Here is a 21,055-nt window from a genome sequence, read left to right as displayed (position 1 = left end):
ACAGTTCAAATCACTCACAGCAACAAAGTCTTCCATATTCCTTCTAGGACAGCCCATCAAGCCCCACTTAAAGCATTCCATTTCTTTCCAAATCCAAAGTCCCCAAATCCACATTCTTCCAAACAAAAGCATGGTCAGGCCTATCACATCAATACCCCACTCCTGGTACCAACTTCTGTCTTAGTTAAGGTTTTACTGCTGTGAACAGATACCATCCATGGCCAAGGCAACTCTTATAAGGACAACATTTAATTGGGGCTGGCTTGCAGGTTCAGAGGTTTAGTCCATTATCATCAAGGCAGGAGCATGGCAGTGTCCAGGCAGGCATGGTGCAGGTGGAGCTGAGAGTTCAACATCTTCATCTGAAGGTTGCTAGTAGAAGAATGACTTCTAGGCAGCTAGAGTGAGGGTCTTTTAGCCCATATCCAGTGACACACCTTCTAATCGTGCCACTCTCTGGGCTGAGCATATACAAACCATCACAGCATCAATGAAGTAGTAGGGCAGAATCTAGACTAGTTAAAGAAGAAATGGAAAATAAATAAATGAAGGTGGTAACTATGTGGTTGGCAAGATGGTTCAGTGAGGAAGGGTACTTGCCACTAAGTCTAGTGACCTGAGTTAGAGCCTGAAACCCACATGACAGAAGGAGAGAACCGATTCCCATAAGTTGTTATCTTTTGATTTCCACACACACATATACACACAAACAAATGTATAAAAATGAAACAACTTGGCTCATCAGTGATGGCACATGCCTTTTAAATCTAAGCATTTACACACACACACATACAAACAAATGTATAAAAATGAAACAACTTGGCTCGGCAGTGATGGCACATGCATTTAAATCTTGGGAAGCATAGGTGGGCAGAATTCTGTGAGTTCAAGGTCAGACTGGTCTACAGAGAGTGAGTGCCAGGACACTAGGGCTATGCAAAGAAACCCCATCTCAGGGAAAGGAAGGAAGGAAGGAAGGAAGGAAGGAAGGAAGGAAGGCAGGCAGGCAGACAGACAGGCAGACTTGAAAAAGTCTAGGCAAATCTCGTGTGTGTTGTACTTCTTTCTGAGACAGGTCTTGTAAGAAGAAACTAAGCTGAAGCCATTTTGAATAAAACTTTTATTTTGAATAGTAGTCAAATAAAATTTAAGTTCCCAAAACCTCCCTGGGTAACTGACATCCTAGCTGGCAAATTGAGATATGAATGCCAGGCAAGTTGCCCCGCCACAGCTGAATAATCCAACCAATAGGAACAACATAAGTGTTCCATAAAGACATGTCCTTACGGAAGTCTTCTATCCCTAAATCCTGATTGGTGGGATAACTTGGCACAGATGTTTGTGGTTTTGGAGCTTAAAAACTCTGTAACATTCTGGCTCAGGGTCAGGGGTCGGGGTGGGGATGGGGGCGGGGGTAGGTCGAAGTTCAGCTCCTAAGTGTTCTGAGGCTTTTATTGATCAGTAGAGCCTGAACACAATACATTTCTGTCAATTCCTTAAGTACTTACTAAGGTGAATGTTTGAAGACACAGTCAGCTCCTGAGTCTATGCTATTGTCTCTGACTGATTAGGGTTTGTTGCTTAATTCAAATAAAAATCTTGCTTTGCTGGACTGCTCTGCCTGCTTGTTTTAGAGTTTTGGACCCTAAGAACCTAACTTACAGGACTGCCTGGCCTCAAACTTGAGATCCTATTTCATCTGAATGTTAGGATTATACAGATGTCCACCACCACACTGACTCCTGGAAAGTCTTTTTAGAAGCTTAATTCTAGTAGGAAGACTAGAAAAGGAGTGATGTGAAGGCCACGGGACAATGGCAGGAAGACAGCGTGCTTAGATGTGGAGGGAAAGGGCCAGAACAGGATGGCTTTGAAGACATGAGCGCTGAGTTCCCTGAAAGCAAGATAGGGTAAGAAGATGAAGGGGGGCAAGGGAAGAATCGGGGCAGGAAAATGCCTCTGTCACAAAGAGGACAGAATGAGGATGAATAGATCAGGGAGGGAGCTAAATGCTTCGAGACTGCTGCTATTTTCCCCTGGGAGACCTTAAGGACATAGGTTAATTAAAGTGTGAAATAATTTTAAGAAGACCGGGAAAGACAGACACCTGAAACAGGAACAGGTACAACAAACAGTAAGATAGCAACAGGCCTGGTGTTATCAAAGTGTTATCTATCAGTGAGAACACAACAGAAGAAACCAACTTTGCAAGGACTGGGAAAGGCAGAACAAGTGATCTCAGGTTGGAGATTCAACAACAGGAACACCATGGCATAGTCTGACTATGAACAAGCAGAGCTTCTAGCCATTTTCTCTTTAAACATATCAGGCCGAGGTATGAAGTTTGCTAAAATTTCACAAACCCACCATGGTTCAGATCATACACTTAGAAAACATGAAGAAGCATGTTTTAAATGTGCAACTCCAACAAAGGAAACAATTAACAGGGGGACAGGGGGGAGATAAAGGCTCTTTGGCAGCCATAGTTATGGAAGCCAGTATCTAGACTATACAAAGATAAAATTTAGAATAACACAAAAAATTAAATAGGAACTCAAAACAACTCAGTCAATAAATGGGCGAAAGAAATTAAGTCTTCTCAAAAGATGAGAAACAAATGGCCTATAAACATTTGAACAAATATTCGACCTCACTAGTTATCAGGGAAATGCAAATGAAAATTGCACTTTGCGACATCACTTCTATAACTCTGTACCAAAAAAGTTCCTCAGACCACGAAGAGGACCAGAAGTGCAGCAAGGAGGTTGTGGTGGCTATATTCAGCTTGCCAACATCTGGAATGAATTACAATTCAGAAATGGAGAGCCCACCTGTGGGAGACTATTTTTTGCTTGGGTGAATCTACTTCTAGTCTGGCCCTTTGAGGTAGAAAGACACAGATGTCTGATCTGGATCTTGAGGTGGGAAGACCCAATTTTAATGTGGGCCATATTTTTTGCTAGAAGCCTATATAAGGACATGGAAGAAGCCTTTGCTCTCCGCTCACTTGCCCTTGCCTTTCTAGCACATTCCTCACCTTCACTGGTATTGGAGTCTGCTTCTTCAGGCTTCCAGCATATACTGAAGACCAGCTGAGACATCTAGCCTTGTGGAACTGAGCAACCACTCTATTCCTGGACTTTCCTTTACAGTCAGCCATTATTAGATTAGCCTGTAAGTCATTTCAATAAATACCATATATATTTGTATATACGGTATATATATATGAATGTATAGGTTTATTCATATATAAATGAATAAACAGAGAGAGACAAGAGAGAGAGAGAGAGAAATTCTATGAACTATTACTCTAGAGAACCCTAATACAAAGGTATACATCACTGAGTGGGTGACTTCACTAGACAAGGACCTCTGAGGTGAGAAACTGAAAACATTGACTTCTGACAGCCATGTCACTCCTTACTCACCTACTGTAACTCTATTACTCAGGTATGTTCAGGCCCAAATTGAGCATTGTAGAGCTGAAAGCCACACTTGCAAGTGGCCCCAGGTTGTGGACATCCTATTTCCAGTCATATGTTAGGCCCCTAGACACTGGGGGCTCTCAGTAGTCTGTCTTGCCCTTAATAAACCTGAATCTTTGGAAGGAAAAATAAACTACATTGAGATATTATTTCATCCCAGTCTGAATGACAACTTATAGTTACAAAAACAAAATCAAGGGTTTGCACTTTTTAAATTCTGGCACTTGTGTCTTAGAAGGCAAGGGGATCTAAGTCTGAAGTACTGTGCAAGGCTGGCCAGGAGTACACAGTGAGATCATCTTTTAAAAAAGGAAGGAAAGAAAAAAATATATGCTGACTGGGACTCTTAGACACTGTTGGTAGGAATGTCAACTATGGAAGTTAGTGTGGAGGCTCCTCAAAAACTTTAGAGTAGATATTCCACATGACCCAGCTGCCTGAAGAACTCTAAGTCAACATATCACAGAGACAGTTGCATATCAGTGTTTACTGCAGGACTGTTTGCAGTACCTGAGTCAGCTAACCTAGGTGTCCAACTACAGAGGAATGGATAAAGAAAATGTGGTACGTATACATATTTTATTTTTCAGTCACAGAGAGCATTGTCATTTGCAAGAAAATGAATATGACTAAAGATATTTATATTAAGAGAATTAAGTCAGTCTTAGAAAAATATCAGATGTTTCCCTCATTTATGGATCCTAGAGTTTATATTGATACATAAAACTGTGTATGTATTTATATGACATCCGTCTAAGGGAATAAAATGGACGAATGGAAGAGGGAAGGAAAAGATGGGAAAGCCAACGAGTACAGGGAGGTAATATGCTTGACAAACCTGATAAACTTGCATTGAAATGTTCTTATGAAACTCCCTTGTAGAGAGCCTTATTGAGGTGCCATGCTACCTGGCAGGAACTTGACATCGACCAATGTGAAGTTCCTCTCCCAGCCTTTGAGTGGGAACTCCTGTGTTAGCCATAATCCCCTCCACCTAGGGTGGAGTGCTCAGACCAAGGTGAAGCAGTTTCCTGAGATACACTAGCCACCTGTGGAGCAACTGAACTGGTTCTGCAGAGAAGCTTCCAGCCTTCAGGGAAGGGTTTTTCTCTGGAGTTCTTCATTAAACTTTGAGACCTTGAACAGCAATGTTGTCTTGGTCTCTTGTCTCTTTTTTGTCACCTTCTCATACATCCCCAGCTTTCCTTCCAGGTAATCTGTTCGATGTAACTGCGGGCAGTTACACTCCCTACCATGTAAAATGAACACAGACCAATTAAAATCCATATATATTCTAAAATGTACAATCCACTTAAGAGTCATAAACATTTTTCATCATGTAGTTTTTATTTTAGATGAACATTATTGTAAAAAAAAAAAGTTCACCTGGAATAAAATTCATTTTTAAAAAACACAACATCAGTATCAGTACAGTTAATGAACTGGCTTCAACAGACTAGCCACGTGGCAGGTCCATACTATCCACAGGAGATTTCCACAGTAAGCCACTGAAGCAAAATAAAATGTTTAAGCACACAAGTAGAAGTCTATGAAGAAACTCCATAGTTCCCATGGTGGCGCGTGACTTTAGTCAGACAGTTCATGGCATTTTGCATTAAAGGAACTGCAGCATCAATTGCAAACAGTCAAGACAAACCCGTTCATAAGGCCACAGGAATGAACGACCATAAGTTCACTTTATAAAAAGAAAAAGGTACAAAGATGAAACACAAAGTTCTGTTAGTTCTTGGCATATGGCACACACTTCAAGATACAAAGTAAAATCTGGAAAATTCTTAAATCAAGGATTGCTGATCTTCATTTCTGTACTCAGCCATTTAGTTTCTTTCTAATGAACATGACATTCATAACTTTTACTAGTAAATCCTGACCTGCTATGTCCTTCTGAATCACAGAACTTCATTCTCAGACAGTCCACTCTGCCAATGGATGTAATGAGAAAGATAAAGGAAGGTTTTGTTTAGCTGTTCTTAAGCCTAAAAAAATCGAATTGTAGAAAACTTGAGATCAGTAAACCACCATAATGAAATGTGGTTTTAAAATTCTAGGCTAAGAATCTCGTCTTTAAGGATTAAGAACTATATTTATAAAAGAATCTAAGTCATAAACTTGAAAAGAAAGCCTGCCTAATTGGTCCTTTTACTGCTCATAGGAAGATACTTTCTAAACTGTAAGACAGAGTCTCAGCAGTTGGAGTCTAAAAAATGCAGTTACAATTTCTTACTCATAAACCACAGAACAACCTATTATATTGCATAACTAAATTCATTAATGGATGGACAGGAAAGTAATATTTTTGTATGCTACTGGGTATTGACATGCATGCTTTATTTGAAAGTATTTCTCTTTTCTTCCAGTTCAAAACAAGACAAAACAAAACATGCAGCCTAAATTTGTTGGATGCTTAGAGGCTGGCTCACTGTTTTCTACTGGTTATTAGAATATTAGTTAGCTAAATGAGGTATAATTAAAAAAAATAGTCCTTCAAAGTAAAGAGCATAGTCTTCAGGAAAATTATAACAAAGACTGCATAAAATGTCCACATGAACAGTAAGAAGGCCTGTGGCAGCAATGGATACACAGGTAGATAGCTTTGTTATCATCTGCCTGAAGTACAAGGGGCTAGAATAAGTTCCCAGCAGAACAATCTACAATCAGCTGATTCACATGCTACTTAGTTACAGTATATTTTACTGTCTGATACACTCAGGCTCTAGTTGAAAATTTTGAGTCCAATCATCAAAATTTAGCACAATAATAAAGTGCAGCCACTGAACCACTAATACTGCTGCAAAAATCTCTATGTATCCTATCCAGAAGACCACAGAAATGTGCACTCACACACACACACACACACACACACACACACACACACACCTAGAGATCTTCAGTCTCAGCAGGGAACAGACAATCTGTCACCAAATTCATCTACAAATAGAAAAAATAATGCACCATATATACATTATTAAGCAAAGTAGACTATTTGTTGGGTTTTTTTCTACCATGCAGAAAGTGAATTTCCTATGGTCTGAGCTCAAATTATATACAATTTAGCAAAGTTAAATGTAAGAAAATAGCAAGGACAATGTATTTCTATATAACAAGGATATACTCCCGATTGCTGCTGCTTCAAAGAACACTTTAGACTCACCTAGCATTTACAGGCTCTTTCAAAGAGAAGTTCATGGAGACTAGTTATTAACCCAGACACAAGAAGAGTGAAGATATCAAAAGCAAAGCATTCTGTTTTGTTTTGTTTGTTAGAAGAAGAAGGAGGAGGAGGAGGAGGAGGAGGAAGAGGAGAGGAAGCAGAAGCTAACCACAGAACATGTCAGTTTTGGTTTGCAGACAACCCCTGAGATAGAAACCAAAGTGTTAAGACACCAAACAGTCAGAGGTAAGTACTAGGAGAATTACATTCGTATGTGGTGTCACAGCCTGTGCTTTTTGCAAAGTACTTTGTGACCAATGTAACTGCTTGAACTTTTTTCCCAGAAAAGTAGTGATAAGACATTTCTAAGAAAATACTGGTTCTTTTCAAATATGTATTTAATTTCATGATGTTAGACTTGTAATCAGTTCTCAATGAGTGAACTGCTTGCACAGGGATAGTAATTTTAAGCCAATAGGTAACTAGAGAAAAAGAAGAAAAGGCTGAAGTTTGTCGAAGTCAGCACATCCACCAAAAGTAACTCTGCTATACTTGCAGACTTGCACTGGAAGCGTCTGAGCTTCCCACAAATGGGAAGGCCTGACCGGTCCAGGCACTGAAACCACAGATCTTAATCTGAGGCAGCTGTCTGTGAAACCAGCTCTCCACATTCACCTTAAGGTACAGCACAACAGAGGGGAGTGACTGTCACTGTCACCTGTTTTTATGCCTGCTGTGTTAGGACAGCAGTGACATTATCATCTGTAGTTGGCACAAAAGCTAACATTAAATACCATCCCTGTCCCCAGTGTGGTGGTTTCACCCACAGAAGAAACATCAGAACCAGCATTTGGTGAGAAAAGCAGTGAAGCCTTTGGTGGGCTTTAGCCTGGGTGGCCACACTACTTCTCTAATGACAAACCTAAGCACACAGGCCTGGGTCTTAGATACCCAGCAATGGCTATTTGAAAGCTGAGACCTGAATCATGTGTGCTCTAATGAAAAGACAAGATTCCTGGAGGGTGTGCTAGGTCTAATTACTTTTTTTTTTTAAACCCTAGTTAGAACAAAAAGTCCTTTCTTTCAGCATTACTAACAGCTGTCTTTTAAAGTTACATTAACATGTTTAATCTCTCTCCGTATATGTATGTTTTCTGCAAACTAAACTCTAAATCTAAACTTTGTTAACTCTCACAGATGGGGATTCTGGTTAAGAACTGGGCAATATAAGCTAATGGGTGAAACTCAGAAAGAACGTACTACATATACGCTAATGTGACAAGACCACAGATGGATGTGCACAGAAAGCCGCGATGACCCCGTATCTACCTCGATGATCGCTGCTCACAAAGCACACAGACAGACAGCAGTGCCTGCATATACTACAGATTTTATAGTAAATAACGACAGCAAGTCACACAGGAAGGAAAGGGACAGCAAACAGAACCCTTGAGCAGTGAGGCTGCAGTGCTTTCCAGAGGCTGTTTCCACAGAGGAGGCAGAGCAACCAACTTCAAAGGGACACAGCTACTTGGGTGAGCATGACTGATCGCCCCCTGAAAAGATGACAGTGCCATGGCCTCTGGATAGATGGGCATTTTTATAAATTTTAAACATTTATCAAATTTAATGATTTTTAGGAATACTACAAATCAAAGCCCTTCAATAAATGCTACCAACAGAAGAACTTTTGGCCATGTGACCCAGGCCAACCATCCTCTAATTGTAGCAGGTCAACCTCTGCTTAATGCTCTGCTATCTGTAAGCATCCCCAAATATACAAGTCTAGAACTTTATGCCACTAAAGTGCTCAGTTAAGAGTCTAAGATTATGCTGCACCAGGGAAAGGCTGACACGCATGTGCAAAGAAAGACAGCAGCTTCCAGGATAGGCAGTAAAACAAGGAAAAACCAGTTAGGTCCTACATGTGTCTCCACATCATTGCCTCTGTTTTTAAAGAAAGGAGCCTGCTCTTTTGCCAAGCCACAAGGCTGGAATCCACTTGGTGGTCTGTGTTGAGAGGTCAGAGTTCCGGGGTGCTCTCCGCAGCAGCCGGGCGAGGTGACTCTGAGGCTGGGTAGCCTGTGCTTTCAGAGAGGCAGGGAAGGGCCCTCTAGGTATTCTGCAGTCTCTCAGAAATGAGGAGTTCATCAAAGTAGAGAACAGCGGAAGAAACTGGTCTTCTTTGACCGGCTTTCTGTTATTTTCACTGGCCCACCTGCTCCTGATGAATTGCTGTCATTCTGAAAAACAGAGTGTGAAGTTGCTAAGGAAATCAAGATTTCGTGGTTTGACCCCAATCACCTACAAAGTAAAAGCATAGAGTGGGAAGCACAAGCTACCACCACACTCTCACCCATGCTCACTGGTCCTCTCAGAAGGGAAATTAGTTAAGGCTCAGCACTGAAAAGAGTAAAACACTCATAAGCTAGCTAGCACTTCTGTTTTAGTCACGGGTTAAGTAGAATGCTCCTATATCTAGTTCAAAGCAATTTCAGCCATGCCTGAAGGGTGCCAAAGATAGTGATGGAAACAGGGCTAACACAGTAGACAATCCACTTAGAGGAAGAACTGTTAATAGAAGGATAATTTTCATCAGGACCCATGTTAAAATGAACTTCAGGGTGTTGTAAAGATTCATCACTGACAGTTTCAAATTGAAGCCAACTTGAACAACTCCCAAGATCATCATTATATAGATAAAAATATGTATTATATGAAAAGTGAACTAGATAATCTTATGAAAAAGCAATTCCTGCCATTATTATTTTTACTATGCTGATAAAAATTCAATTAACTACCCTTTAAGAAGCCAGAGGAAAGAGCTGAGACAGATGTGGATGTGAAACAACCCTAAAGCCATAGAAATTAGAACCACAGTGCAATCATATGAAAGGCTAAGAAACAAGTAAGTTTAAGGTGAGCATATTATAATCAAGCTGTCCATTCTGTTGAGTGCCAAACTAAAGGCTGTATCATGGAAATAAAAACTCTAAGTGGTACAAACCATTTTTCTGTTGAGTTTTGTCATTATATCCCGTGCAAGTGTAAAAAATGCCTAAAGGTAAAACAAAAAAATATTGTTAATAGTTATATTTCAAAATAGAAATATGGAATTTTTATTATTAATTTGTCAATATACCACTTCAAGATTTTTAATGGGGGGGGGAAGTATAATTAAAATCTTAGCAAGTCCGTGCTATTTGCTTTTTCAGTTATATTTTCCAATGTTGTCACATTGTCAATCATTCATCAACTATTTTATGCATGTAAGGTCTGCCACAACTTCCTAATATGGCACACACTGAGTTATGGGTAGCTTCTTCAATACACCAAGAGCAGGACAAGGGCTCTTGTCTAAACCACCCTTTTCCTATAGGGAAAGTGTTCAACCTCTAGCCCAGGTATTTGTCATAGTTAAGGTTACTATTTGTGCCCTCCCCCCAGCCCTTGAGTGGGAAATTCAGACCTCAGTGTTTTGCCACAGTCGCCCACCTAGTGTGGCGCTTTCAGACCTAGGTGATGTCTATTGTTCTCCAAGGATCTGCAATTTCCTGAAATGAGCCAGTTTCCCCACTGAGCAGATGAACTAAACCAGTTTTGAGGACGAGTTCCTGGCTTTTGGAAGGAAGGGTTTTCTCCCACCTTTAAATTCGAAGCTACCCATTAAACATCGAGCCTTGATCAGAAAACTTGTCTTGGCTTCATTATTTCTCCCGTTCTCCTTTCAGCCCCAGCTCTCCTTCCAGATGAAACTGGTTCTCCATGGCCTCAGGCTGCTACAGCTGGCACCCACCTTGGGGCTCGAGCCCACAAGCCTGAGGTTGAGAGCCTCATGCTCTACCGCCCAAGGTAGTGGCCTGTCTTAGCATTCCTTCTAGGCTCTGCCCAACAGTTACCTGGCAACAGCCAGGTAGGCCTGGCCTGCTATAAAAGGGATTATTTGGTCTCTCTTCTCTCCCTGCCCCTTCCTCCCCTCTCCCTTCCCCCCCTTCCATGTGTTCCTGGCCAGCCTCTTCTCCTCTCTCCCCAACCCCTTCTTTTTCTGCCTCTATTCCCTTCCCAACTCTGCTTTCCATATCCCCAAGTAAACTCTATTCTATACTACACCGGTTGTATGGCTGGTATGTGGGGGAGGGGGGTGCGAGGGTAGTATGGGTCTACTGAGGTACCCACTTCCACCATGCTCTACAAAACATATCCTTGGTCTTGTAAGACACATCCTCATCAATCACTAATTAACAAACTGCTTTACCGGCTTGCCTATAACCTGATCTCATTCATCAATTGAGGTTTCCTCTTCTCAGATGACTTTAGCTTGTGTCAAGATGACATAAAACTATCACAATGCTAAAATCTATATAAGAAGTGAATGAACAATTATGTATCAAACTATAGCTCTACCAGCTATCTTTGCAAAAACCTCTACCTTTTCTTTCGGACCTCTTATGAGAAATACCTAAGTATGCAGAATCTTCCAGGCCTTAACACTTAACACTGCTGGTTCTCAGAACTCAGCTAAACCCTATTCCAAACCCCCAACCCCGTGGAAATAAGTTTAAAGGAAGCCAAGAAAATCCAAATTACTGACTTAAAAAAAAAATCTGTCATTATTTTTACTTTGTTTCCACAGAGGTATGAATTTTGTGGCCATGACTGGGGTGTGGAGGGGCTGGCATAGAAAACACCCCTCTTTTGGTTGCAAGGGATTCTTCCATAGGAGAAAGAAACTCAGCCAGGCAGTGGGGGCACCTGCCTTTAATCCCAGCACTTGGGAGGCAGAGACAGGTGGATTTCTGAGTTTGAGGCTAGCCTGGTCTACAGAGTGAGTTCCAGGGCAGCCAGGGCTACACAGAGAAACCCTGTCTCGAAAAACCAAAAAATAAATAAATAAATAAATAAAAACTCCAAAAACCAAAAAAGAAAAAACAAAAAACAAAAAAACAAAAAAGGAGAAGGAAACTCACTTTTCTTCTTCTTCTTTTTTTTTTTTTTTTTGTTTTCTTTTTATCCATGCCTATGAAAATAAATCAGTGGCAGTTTTCTGTTTCTCAGCACTCAGTAGCCAACCTAAAACATGAGGGCCGGGTATTTTAAAGAAAGAAAAGCTGCAGCAGTTTCCAGTGACTACTAAGACCATTTAGTCTTGATAAGGAGAAAAGAGTGAAGAATCTCAGACCTGGAAACTTAGTTAGATCACCATCCGGATCATCAGGTACAGGCCCACCTCCTACTACACATAAGGTAAGAAATCAGACCACCTAGAGCTTTCTACAACAGGTTTTCTTTACAGAGTAGAAATACCGATGGTATTCTGTGTGTTTTTAAAATTGAACATAAAGTATACTTTTCATCTCTTTTAAAACCTTAAATGACCTTTAAAAATGATTCATTTGTATTTCTTACTATGTTTGTGTGTATGAGTACTTTTGTCATAACACACACATGACAATTGGAGGACACGGATCCCAGAGCTCAAACTCAGGGCCCCTGGCAAGCTCTCTCACCCTCTGAGCCATCTTGCCAGTTCCCAGATAATCTGGCTTCAATGGCTAACGTAATGGAAATTTGTTAAGACTCATATGAAAAACACTTTCTTATATCTGCTAAATGCATTACAGTGCCATGACATTCTTCAAATGTGTGCACAAAAGGGATACACTCAAGAGACAGCAGCTTACTTCAAGTGACTTAGCTTGTCTGCCACAGACTAGTACAGGGTGATGACAAATGACAGAGGACACTGGAGTCTGCATTCCCAACCTCCCAAACAACGGGCTGCTCTGAACTTAAGATGAACTTGTATCTCCTCTCCCTCTTGACATAACCCTTGTGGAGGCTGCTTGCTGGAAGTCCAGCAAGCAGAGCCCATGGGAAAGCCCAAGGCACGAAAGGACTCAGGAGGCTTCCAAGTACCCCACGTTTCTTACCTCTTCTACATTTGTACTCGATTTTGCACTTGTCTCCAAAAATTTAATCCCATAGTCAATTGCTAACTGAAAAACAAACAGAAAATCAAATTTAGTCAAAGTGGCTTGGACGTACAAAGCACTTAGCAGATTTTACATTTTTCAAGAATCTCTGCCAGAACTCCTATGGTTTTCTTTTCTTTTCTTTTTTTGTTTTCTTGTACTGTGTTTTACATCTTATAATTTAACTTAGTCTAAACATGAAACAGCATTGACTAAAAATATGTTAGAAATTTGTGCTGTTGTACTTGTGAGTCTCAAAAACACAAGAAAAACCACCAGATGGAGTGTCACCCTTAACTCCGGCCCGGGTTCATTTTCTCCTCTATCTAGTCTCTGAGAGCAGAGCTCTCCAATGTAGCCACCCTCGTTCCCCTCTCTGAAAGGACGGCTCTGAGAAGGACCCCTGACAAGGGCCTGAGGTGCAGACCTATTCCAGGTTCTCCCAATATCCCTCAGTCCCCAGGGCACCCCCAGGGTACCCTGTCCCAACCCTGAACTTTGCAGCCCAGAGGGTGGACTGCCCTTCCCCCAGAGACTCTTCGCTATATAATCCAGACATTTTGTGCTCATACACGCGCTCTCTCTTTTCTCTCTCTTTTTCTCTTTCCCTGCCCCCATCTCTCCTTACTCTTTCTGTTCCTTCTTCCTTCTCTCCTCCTCTTCTATGCACACACCCTTTCTCTCTTTCTCTTACCACTCCATCCCACCCCTGCCCCTCACCTGGCCTCTTCTTGGAGACTCTCCTGGCCTCAAGCCTGGGGCTAGTGAACTGGCCTGAGAGCAGTCTCCCAATAAACCTGCCTTTAATATAACCTAATCTAGCTTGAATTGGCTCATTTCACTGGCAGAGAAATAATCAACCTAACAGTACTGATGACAAATGTGAACTCTACATTTCTGTCTATTCTCAGAGTCCCCATCCGTATAACACTACTCAAATTAAATGTAGGTTTTTAAGAGCAAGTTGATAGACTGAAAAAACACATTTGTACCTATCACTGGAGAAAATTTCAGACCTAAAAAGGTAAACCTGCTTAAGAATCGAGAAAATACCATAGGAGTAAATATGCATAAAAAAATCATTGTTGGCTCTACAGACTCAAGATGTCAACCCCTTGTGCAGTAACTAACCTGTACTAAACTCTGAGGAAAAACAACAAACTGGGAAGTGTTTGTGGTTGAAATTTCCCCTACCCTAGTATAGTTTTTCAGAAACTGAATTATCTTAACTTCAATGCTGGGCTTTCCACACAGATCTAAAAGAAAGGGCCTGCACTCAAAGCTGCAGGGATCTTAAGAAAGGCCAATCTGTGTCTCCCAGCAGATTCTTTAGGGGTGAGTCATGACCGGATGGTATAAACAGGGCTGATTTGAATACTAATTCCCACTGTTCAAGTACAGACTACTTCTCATGGTTGTTTGGTAGTCAGTTCTTAAAGGACTGAAACAGGTAGTCACTAAGAAAGTCATCGAACAAACGGGAGTAGCTCCCTCCTTTATCCACCTGGCCCACACTCACCTTCTCCCCTCTTTCTTTCGACACTTGTCTTTTGTCATTCATATCACATTTGTTACCCAGGATCATTCTTTCAACATCTGAAGAGGCGTGCTGCAGGGTAAAAACAATGCCTTATGAAAACAGACTGAGAAAGACCACAGCAACTCAATAGGAAAATCCTAACCAGTCAGAAATGGTCAGGCCGTGTGCTCAATGGCAAGACACAAGGCCCAATCAGAATAAAGTTTAAAGATAGAAGGGAGGATACCTCAGCTTAGAGTTTTCACAGGGCCCATGCAAGCATTTCCCTCAAAGGCTCACACTCATTCTCATAACTCATACAATAAATATACCTTAGTTATCCAACAGTGAAACTTAGCAAACAATAATTCTAGTCAAAGACAAAAAGCCCACAAAAAAACCACTTAAGTACTGAGTCATCCAGTAGAGAAAGTAATCCGGGTTCTGAACTATTTAAAAAGATCAACTATCGCTCATTCAAAAGTGTTAAGTTATTTCCTAGTCAGTGTTAGCAAGTTAACATTTCTTCTAGGCTCTGCCCAACAGTTACCTAGCAACAGCCAGGTAACAGCCTGGCTTGCTATAAAAGGACTGTTTGGCCTGCCTCTCTCTCTCTCTCTCTCTCTCTCTCTCTCTCTCTCTCTCTCTCTCTCTCTCTCTCCTTCTCTGTCCCTTTTCTTTGCCTGTACCCCCTTCTCATGTCCCCCAAATAAACTAGACCTGTGGGGGGGCTATAGGGGGGTGCCTCAGCATGGGCCCCTAGGGCACCCGTCCTGCCACATCATACAGCACTTTACAAAACTATCAGTCGAAATGCTGTGGAGCTTTTAAAGAAAACAATATCAACTATCCTGGAACTAACCCAGTTTTCAAATATGTATGGAGGATAAAATGTTAGAAAGGCAAAAACAGCCGGGGCGTGGTGGTGCACACCTGTAATCCCAGCACTTGGGAGGCAGAGGCAGGTGGATTTCTGAGTTCGAGGCCAGCCTGGTCTACAGAGTGAGTTCCAGGACAGCCAGGGTTACACAGAGAAACCCTGTCTCGGGGAGGGAGGGGGGGACCCAAAGAACCAGAAAGGCAAAAGCGTTGCAGAAATATATTTATTTCTGCTGGTGAAACAGCCAGGAACCAGACACCTTTGCTGTGGCCCTGTCCTAAGAGCTGTATGGACACTGGCAAGTCTCTTCTTCCTTGTCTGTTTCCTCAGGCACAAAACAGGGATCTGGATTATGTTGCATCTGAGCTCTGGCCTGAGTTTAAATATGAAAATGCTCCTCTGTCCACCCAGCGCCATTGGGATCTAGGTGCTCCCGTTCCCCCAGTGGACAGGGTGGGCCTCTCCTGCCCATTCTGTTCCCCAGTAGCTCAGCCACCTCCCAGAGAAAGCAACAGCCTACCACATGTCCCCAGCAGGCTTCTGCCCAGCATTGCCCCTTTCCTTCCATACACACCTCTTCAATGTTTCTTATCCAATTTTTAATATTGTCAAAGGATTTTTCATTGGTGATGTCATAAACCAGCATAATTCCCTGTGGGAGGAAAAAAAGACTTTATGTTATACTTCATATACTAACAGCTCCCAATGCAGGACATGCCTACCTGCCTTTCTTTTTGTCTATTTTGGTCTTTAAAGAGAAATTCATAGTAAGTTTGAAAAATACAGAGGCAAAAATAAATGACTTCCGCTCTCATGTCACTGTATCTAAGAACTGTTAACATCTCAAGTAACTTTGATGAATTAGTGATTGTGGGAATGTGAGCCTCTCTTTCTACCTGACCTCAGGTGATAATGATCGGCACCAACTGGATTTCAGCCCAGGCTGAGACAGCCTGGGACAGTGACTGCTGAGAGGAAGAAGGGCATTTCCAGGGCACACTTGTTTATTACAAATGCAAATGATTGTTCTTACTCCTCCCAGGGAGGCTGAGACCATATTGTTTTTAGATTTTTTTCTTTCATTATAGGGTAGCCACAATGTTACCATTTGTTTAACACTAATAAATCATGAAAATATAATGCATTTAGTACATGGGTTAATTAAAGGCATTGCCATCATGTTTTTAAAGATCACCCGCCAGGCGGTGGTGAAGCACACCTGTAATCCCAGCACTCTGGGAGGCAGAGGCAGAGGCAGGCAGATTTCCGAGTTTGAGGCCAGCCTGGTCTACAGAGTGAGTTCCAGGACAGCCAGGGCTATGCAGAAAAACCCTGTCTCGGAAAAAACCCAAAATCCAGAAAAAAAAATTACCCACACCTATGTTAAGTATCCAAATAATACCACGTGAGCTGATCACGGATGCCCTTACAGAAGAGAGACTGGAAGAGGTTAAAGGTGAAGACAGCTGAAGACCAGGACAGCAGCTCCAGGAAAGCAAATTGAGGAGAATCCAATAAGCTAGTGCATAAGAGGTCAGGCTCTGAGAATACTGGGTCCTGGCGTCTCCAGGGCATCCCTCAGAACTTTCAGTATCATGTGCTACATCTACTAAGTATCAACCCATTCAGCACTGTGCAGTGGGCTGGTGGTCCAGGGATAGAGTGCTTGCCTAGCACGGGTAAGGATTCCAGGTTTGATCTCCAGCACTGAAAGTGAGAGTAGATAGGAAGAGAGACAGAGATACTGAGTCTAAGGCTGACCGCATACACATTTGAAATCCTAACGCTCAGGAAGTGGAGGAGAATTTCAGGCCAGCCTGAGCTACACAGTAAAACTTTATTTAAAATATTCACACATACACAGACCCCACAAAAAAAACCCAAAAAACCAAAACAACAACAACAAAAAACCCTACCAACTTTTTTGTAAGGTATTTGTCAAAGTACTTTTCTTCCAGCTATAATGATTTGAAGTTTTGTGTGAAATGTGTATGTGAAAGTACACGAATATAACTTCCAAGGATTTATATCTACTATGTGCCAAATACTATTCTTAACTAGGTATTATAAGCAGTGAACAGGAAAACCAAGATCTCTTCTTTTCACTAACAGCTACCAATGAATACAGACCACTAGACAACTGACTAGACAATTGCTAAAAAGAAGCATGGGAAGGCTGGAGAGATGGCTCAGCGGGTTAAGAGCACTGACTGCTCTTCCAAAGGTCCTGAGTTCAATTCCCAGCGACCACATGGTGGCTCACAACCATCTGCAATGTGATCTGGCGCCCTCTTCTGGTGTGTCTACAGTGTACTCGTACACATAAAACAAATACATAAAATAAATAAATCTTTAAAAAAAAAAAAAAGAAGAAGCATGGGAGCTCTGAACTAAAACCTAGGGGCATAATCTTATCTGATGAAGCGCTCAACAGTGAGGAGCAGCTTCTCTGAGGAAATGAACACAGCCAAGGCAAGTAGAGTTAATCTGACAAGGGGATAGGACTGGTGACAAGAGAGCCCAGGGTACCTGCCACAAAGCAAAAAAGAAAAGGCAGGGGGAGAATGAATAGCTTTCTGTATTGGAAGTCCAGGGTACACTCAATTGACTCAAAGAAAGCTTAGCAAGATGCACAGATCTATTAGGAAGAGGGACAAGATGGGTTCAAACAGACAAACAGGGCCAGATATCCTTTAGTGAACACTGTCTAGACACCAGCTGTTAGGGATTTCCTAAATTCTCATAAGCAAAATAAAAGAGTGCACGTTCCTCCTGAATCTTCTGCTTTTCCTGAATTTTCTTGTGTGAAGGGCAATACAAGCAGACAGCTGTGTCCACACCTGGATGCTTCGCTCATAGCCAGTCCCCAGGTCCTGGAGATCCCGTGACTCAGATTTTCAGAGACTGACCTCTTTCCATGCACTAGCTTATTAGATTCTCCTTGGTTAGCGTTCCGGGAGCTGCTGAGCCCTGCTCCTGCTTCCTACTTCTACTCTGAATCCCCTAAAGCCTCTTCTCTGTAAAGCACAGTGATCATTCATGTTCAAACATTTGCAGTACCCCCACCCCCAACTGTTCTCTGAATTAAATTCCACAGTAAAGTACTGCACAAGTTGGCTTCCAACTGTCCAAATATATACAAGCCACATAAAACACAGACAAAAAAGCCAGGAAATAAAAAACATTAAGTTATCTCTCAGCTGGGCTGTGGTGGTGCACACTTTTAATCCCAGCACTCAGAAGGCAGAGGCAGGCAGATCTCTGAGTTTGAGGCCAGCCTGGTCTACAGAGTGAGTCCCAGGACAGCCAGGGCAACACAGAAAAACCGTCTCTCAACAAAACAAAACAAAACAAAACAAAACAAAACAAAAATTTATCTCTCATGGTAATAGGATTTGGGATGACTCATTGGAATTCTTAAAGCTTTTTTTTTTTTTTTAATACCACTTAAATCCACTTTTTAACAGCCAGGGGAAAAATTCTGTTGGCTCCCTCCCTCCCTCCCTCCTACCTTCCCTTTTCCCCTCTCTTCCTTCCTTCCTTTCTGTCTGTCTGCCTGTCTTCCTTCTTTCCTTCCTTCCTTCCTCTCTCTCTCTCTCTCTCTCTCTCTCTCTCTCTCTCTCTTTCTTTCTTGGGACAGAGTAACTATGAGCCTTGGCTGACCTGAACTTCCTATATAAACCAGGCTGACCTCCAACTCACAGAGACCTGCCTGTCTGTGCCTCCTGAGTTCTGGGAGTAAAGGTGTGCCATTGTTTAAATAGCAAGCAAGATTCTCCTCAGCCCACCCCCTCCTTGCCTCAAATGCACATTTCACTTCAGCCATACACTGTAAAAAAATTTTTTTTTAATTTTAAATTAAAAAAAAAACATTTTAAAGTGGGAAAGTACACATTTTAAAATCAAAAGGTATTTAGTTTTATGCTTCTTATAATTTACCACAATAAAAAAACCAAATAACAGTAATTACTGCTACAGAGTATTTAGCTAGATATCTACAGTTAAAATTAATTAATTAATCAAGTAATCTCTATAGTGCTATTATCCTTTGGGCTAATCAATCAAGCTCTATCATTCATGTACCCTGCCTGCCTCAAATGTCCTTTCCCTCAGTAACACAAAAATGTTAGCCTCTAGCTCAGGTGCTACTGTGTAATTAACAGGGGGACCCTGGAAGGCAGTATTTTAGCTTTCTCAGTCTCTAACATGAGGCTGTTCTGAGGAGCTACTGAGATGTTATCTGTAAACCACCTAACCCAGACCCTAGGATATAACTTGGACTCAACAAACATCAGTTATTTCTTACCAACTTGCCTCTTTGATTTCAACAACAAAAGCCATTTCACTATTTCCTGTATTTATAAAATTAAAAGTATGGACCTGCTAGAAATAAAAATTAAGTATATCAGTTAAACTTTATGGCTCTAGTATAGACCACAGTGAGAACTGTTGCCTAAGGATGCAGGAAAGGCTGCTGGTCTCCAAGAAATGGCACTGACGTAAGGACACGGCCCTCCTTCCCTAGCTGTCTGTCCATCGAGGTTTACTGTAATGGCGGTGGGGACATGCAGCCTGTAAAGCTGCTGACATGTTTAAAATGAAATCTACATGGTGGCAGACTCCAGAAGAATGTCACATGCCTGATCCAACCAACTAGAGCTTGCCAAGACCACCGCCTGCTGGGAACAGCATACTTCACGCAAACACAACAGCCCTCCAGCTCACTGACGGGCAGACTAAGAGAGCCAGGACTTCAACAGAGAGGCGTCCACCGACTCACACTGTCAGCACGTGTTTACTGAGTATCTACTATGTCAGAAACTAACACCGTGCACAGCAAAGCACAAGAAAAAAGCAAAGCACGGCCCCTACCTTCAGAACAGAAAAGTCAATACTGTCTCGCAGAGCACCAATCGTAACCTTATGACTAGAAAGGAAGGTGAGGCAGTAGAGCATGAGGAAGGCAGGTAGTCCTTGAGACTAAATTAAGTAACACGTCACACTGGCCTATTTCTTCACACCATGAACTAGATAGAGCTAAACAGCCAAGGGAGACACACCTGCTCCACAGGGAAAGGGAACATGGGAACGGCATGACCACCTAGCCCCAGAGGAGAAAACACTGGCCAACAGAAACACTAGTGTGTCTAAGATACTTCTAATCAAAGTTGCCCCTGGACTATACCAAACTTTAACAGTTAAAAGGTTCTCTTTCATCTTCCCTGAGAGAAACAAACATCAACAAATGTATCCCTGGAAGCCACAGGAATCCCTACCTTCTGATTCCAATCTAAGCAAAATAAGAGCAGCAACCACTGTCTTTATGATAATGAAAACTCTTTACAATCAAAGTTATCTGTTCTGGCAAATTTGTTTTAAGTTTGTTTTTTGGCCTTTTTTTTTGGGGGGGGGTCAACTTGACATATGCTAGAGTCATCTGAGAGGAGGGCATCTCAATTGAAGATTTCCTAAGAATCTCATAAGATCGGCCTATAGGGAAGGCCTGCAGAGCATTGTCTTATTGAAGATTGATGTGGAAGGGTTCAGCCCACTGGCAGGTGGGGAGGTGGTCCTGAGGTGTATAAGAAGCAAACTGAGCGTGCCATGAGGAATAAGCAAGTAAACAGAACACGAGTTCCAGACCCAGCTTCCCTAGATGATAGCATCATACAAGTTATAAGACAAAACAAATGCTTTCTTTCCCAAGTTGACTTTGGTCACCATCTTTATCACAGCAATAGAAACCCTAACTAAGACAGTACCACAAGGCCCAGTGTGGAGAACACATTGAGTGGCTAGTGGTATGCTCTAGTGTTAAAAGGGAGCTTCAATCTTGTGTGGAAGGGAGAAGTTACTGACACTCAAATAATGGTGGGCAAGGGTAAGTGGGGGACTAGGGGGTGACAGAATGATAGTGGAAGGACCTGTAGACCTCCGTCACTATCCTGGATGCAAAGGATAGCCATGCACCCCTTCAACTCTGTCACCCCATCACTCTCATGACTACCGGAGTCATAATAGCTGTAT

General features: G+C 41.9%; 1 protein-coding gene across 1 annotated transcript in view; it reads right to left on the bottom strand.

Moving 5' to 3' along the window:
• Positions 1 to 6,774: 6,774 nt before the first annotated feature.
• The window catches only part of Rab8b (RAB8B, member RAS oncogene family), a 72,905-nt gene continuing 58,624 nt past the window's right edge, over positions 6,775 to 21,055 (bottom strand). Inside the window, exons 4-8 of the mRNA XM_052187955.1 lie at positions 15,603 to 15,680; positions 14,149 to 14,238; positions 12,588 to 12,653; positions 9,665 to 9,715; positions 6,775 to 8,900 (exon numbers count right to left, since the gene is read on the bottom strand). Of these exons, the coding sequence (XP_052043915.1) occupies positions 8,808 to 8,900; positions 9,665 to 9,715; positions 12,588 to 12,653; positions 14,149 to 14,238; positions 15,603 to 15,680 (378 nt within the window). The 3' untranslated portion in view covers positions 6,775 to 8,807. The remainder of the gene's footprint in view (positions 8,901 to 9,664; positions 9,716 to 12,587; positions 12,654 to 14,148; positions 14,239 to 15,602; positions 15,681 to 21,055) is intronic.

This window comes from Apodemus sylvaticus, chromosome 7, assembly GCF_947179515.1.
Source record: "Apodemus sylvaticus chromosome 7, mApoSyl1.1, whole genome shotgun sequence".
NCBI classification, from domain to species: Eukaryota; Metazoa; Chordata; class Mammalia; order Rodentia; family Muridae; genus Apodemus; species Apodemus sylvaticus.
The sequence above is the reverse complement of the archived record's forward strand: the minus strand, read 5'-3'. Positions and strand labels throughout refer to the sequence as shown.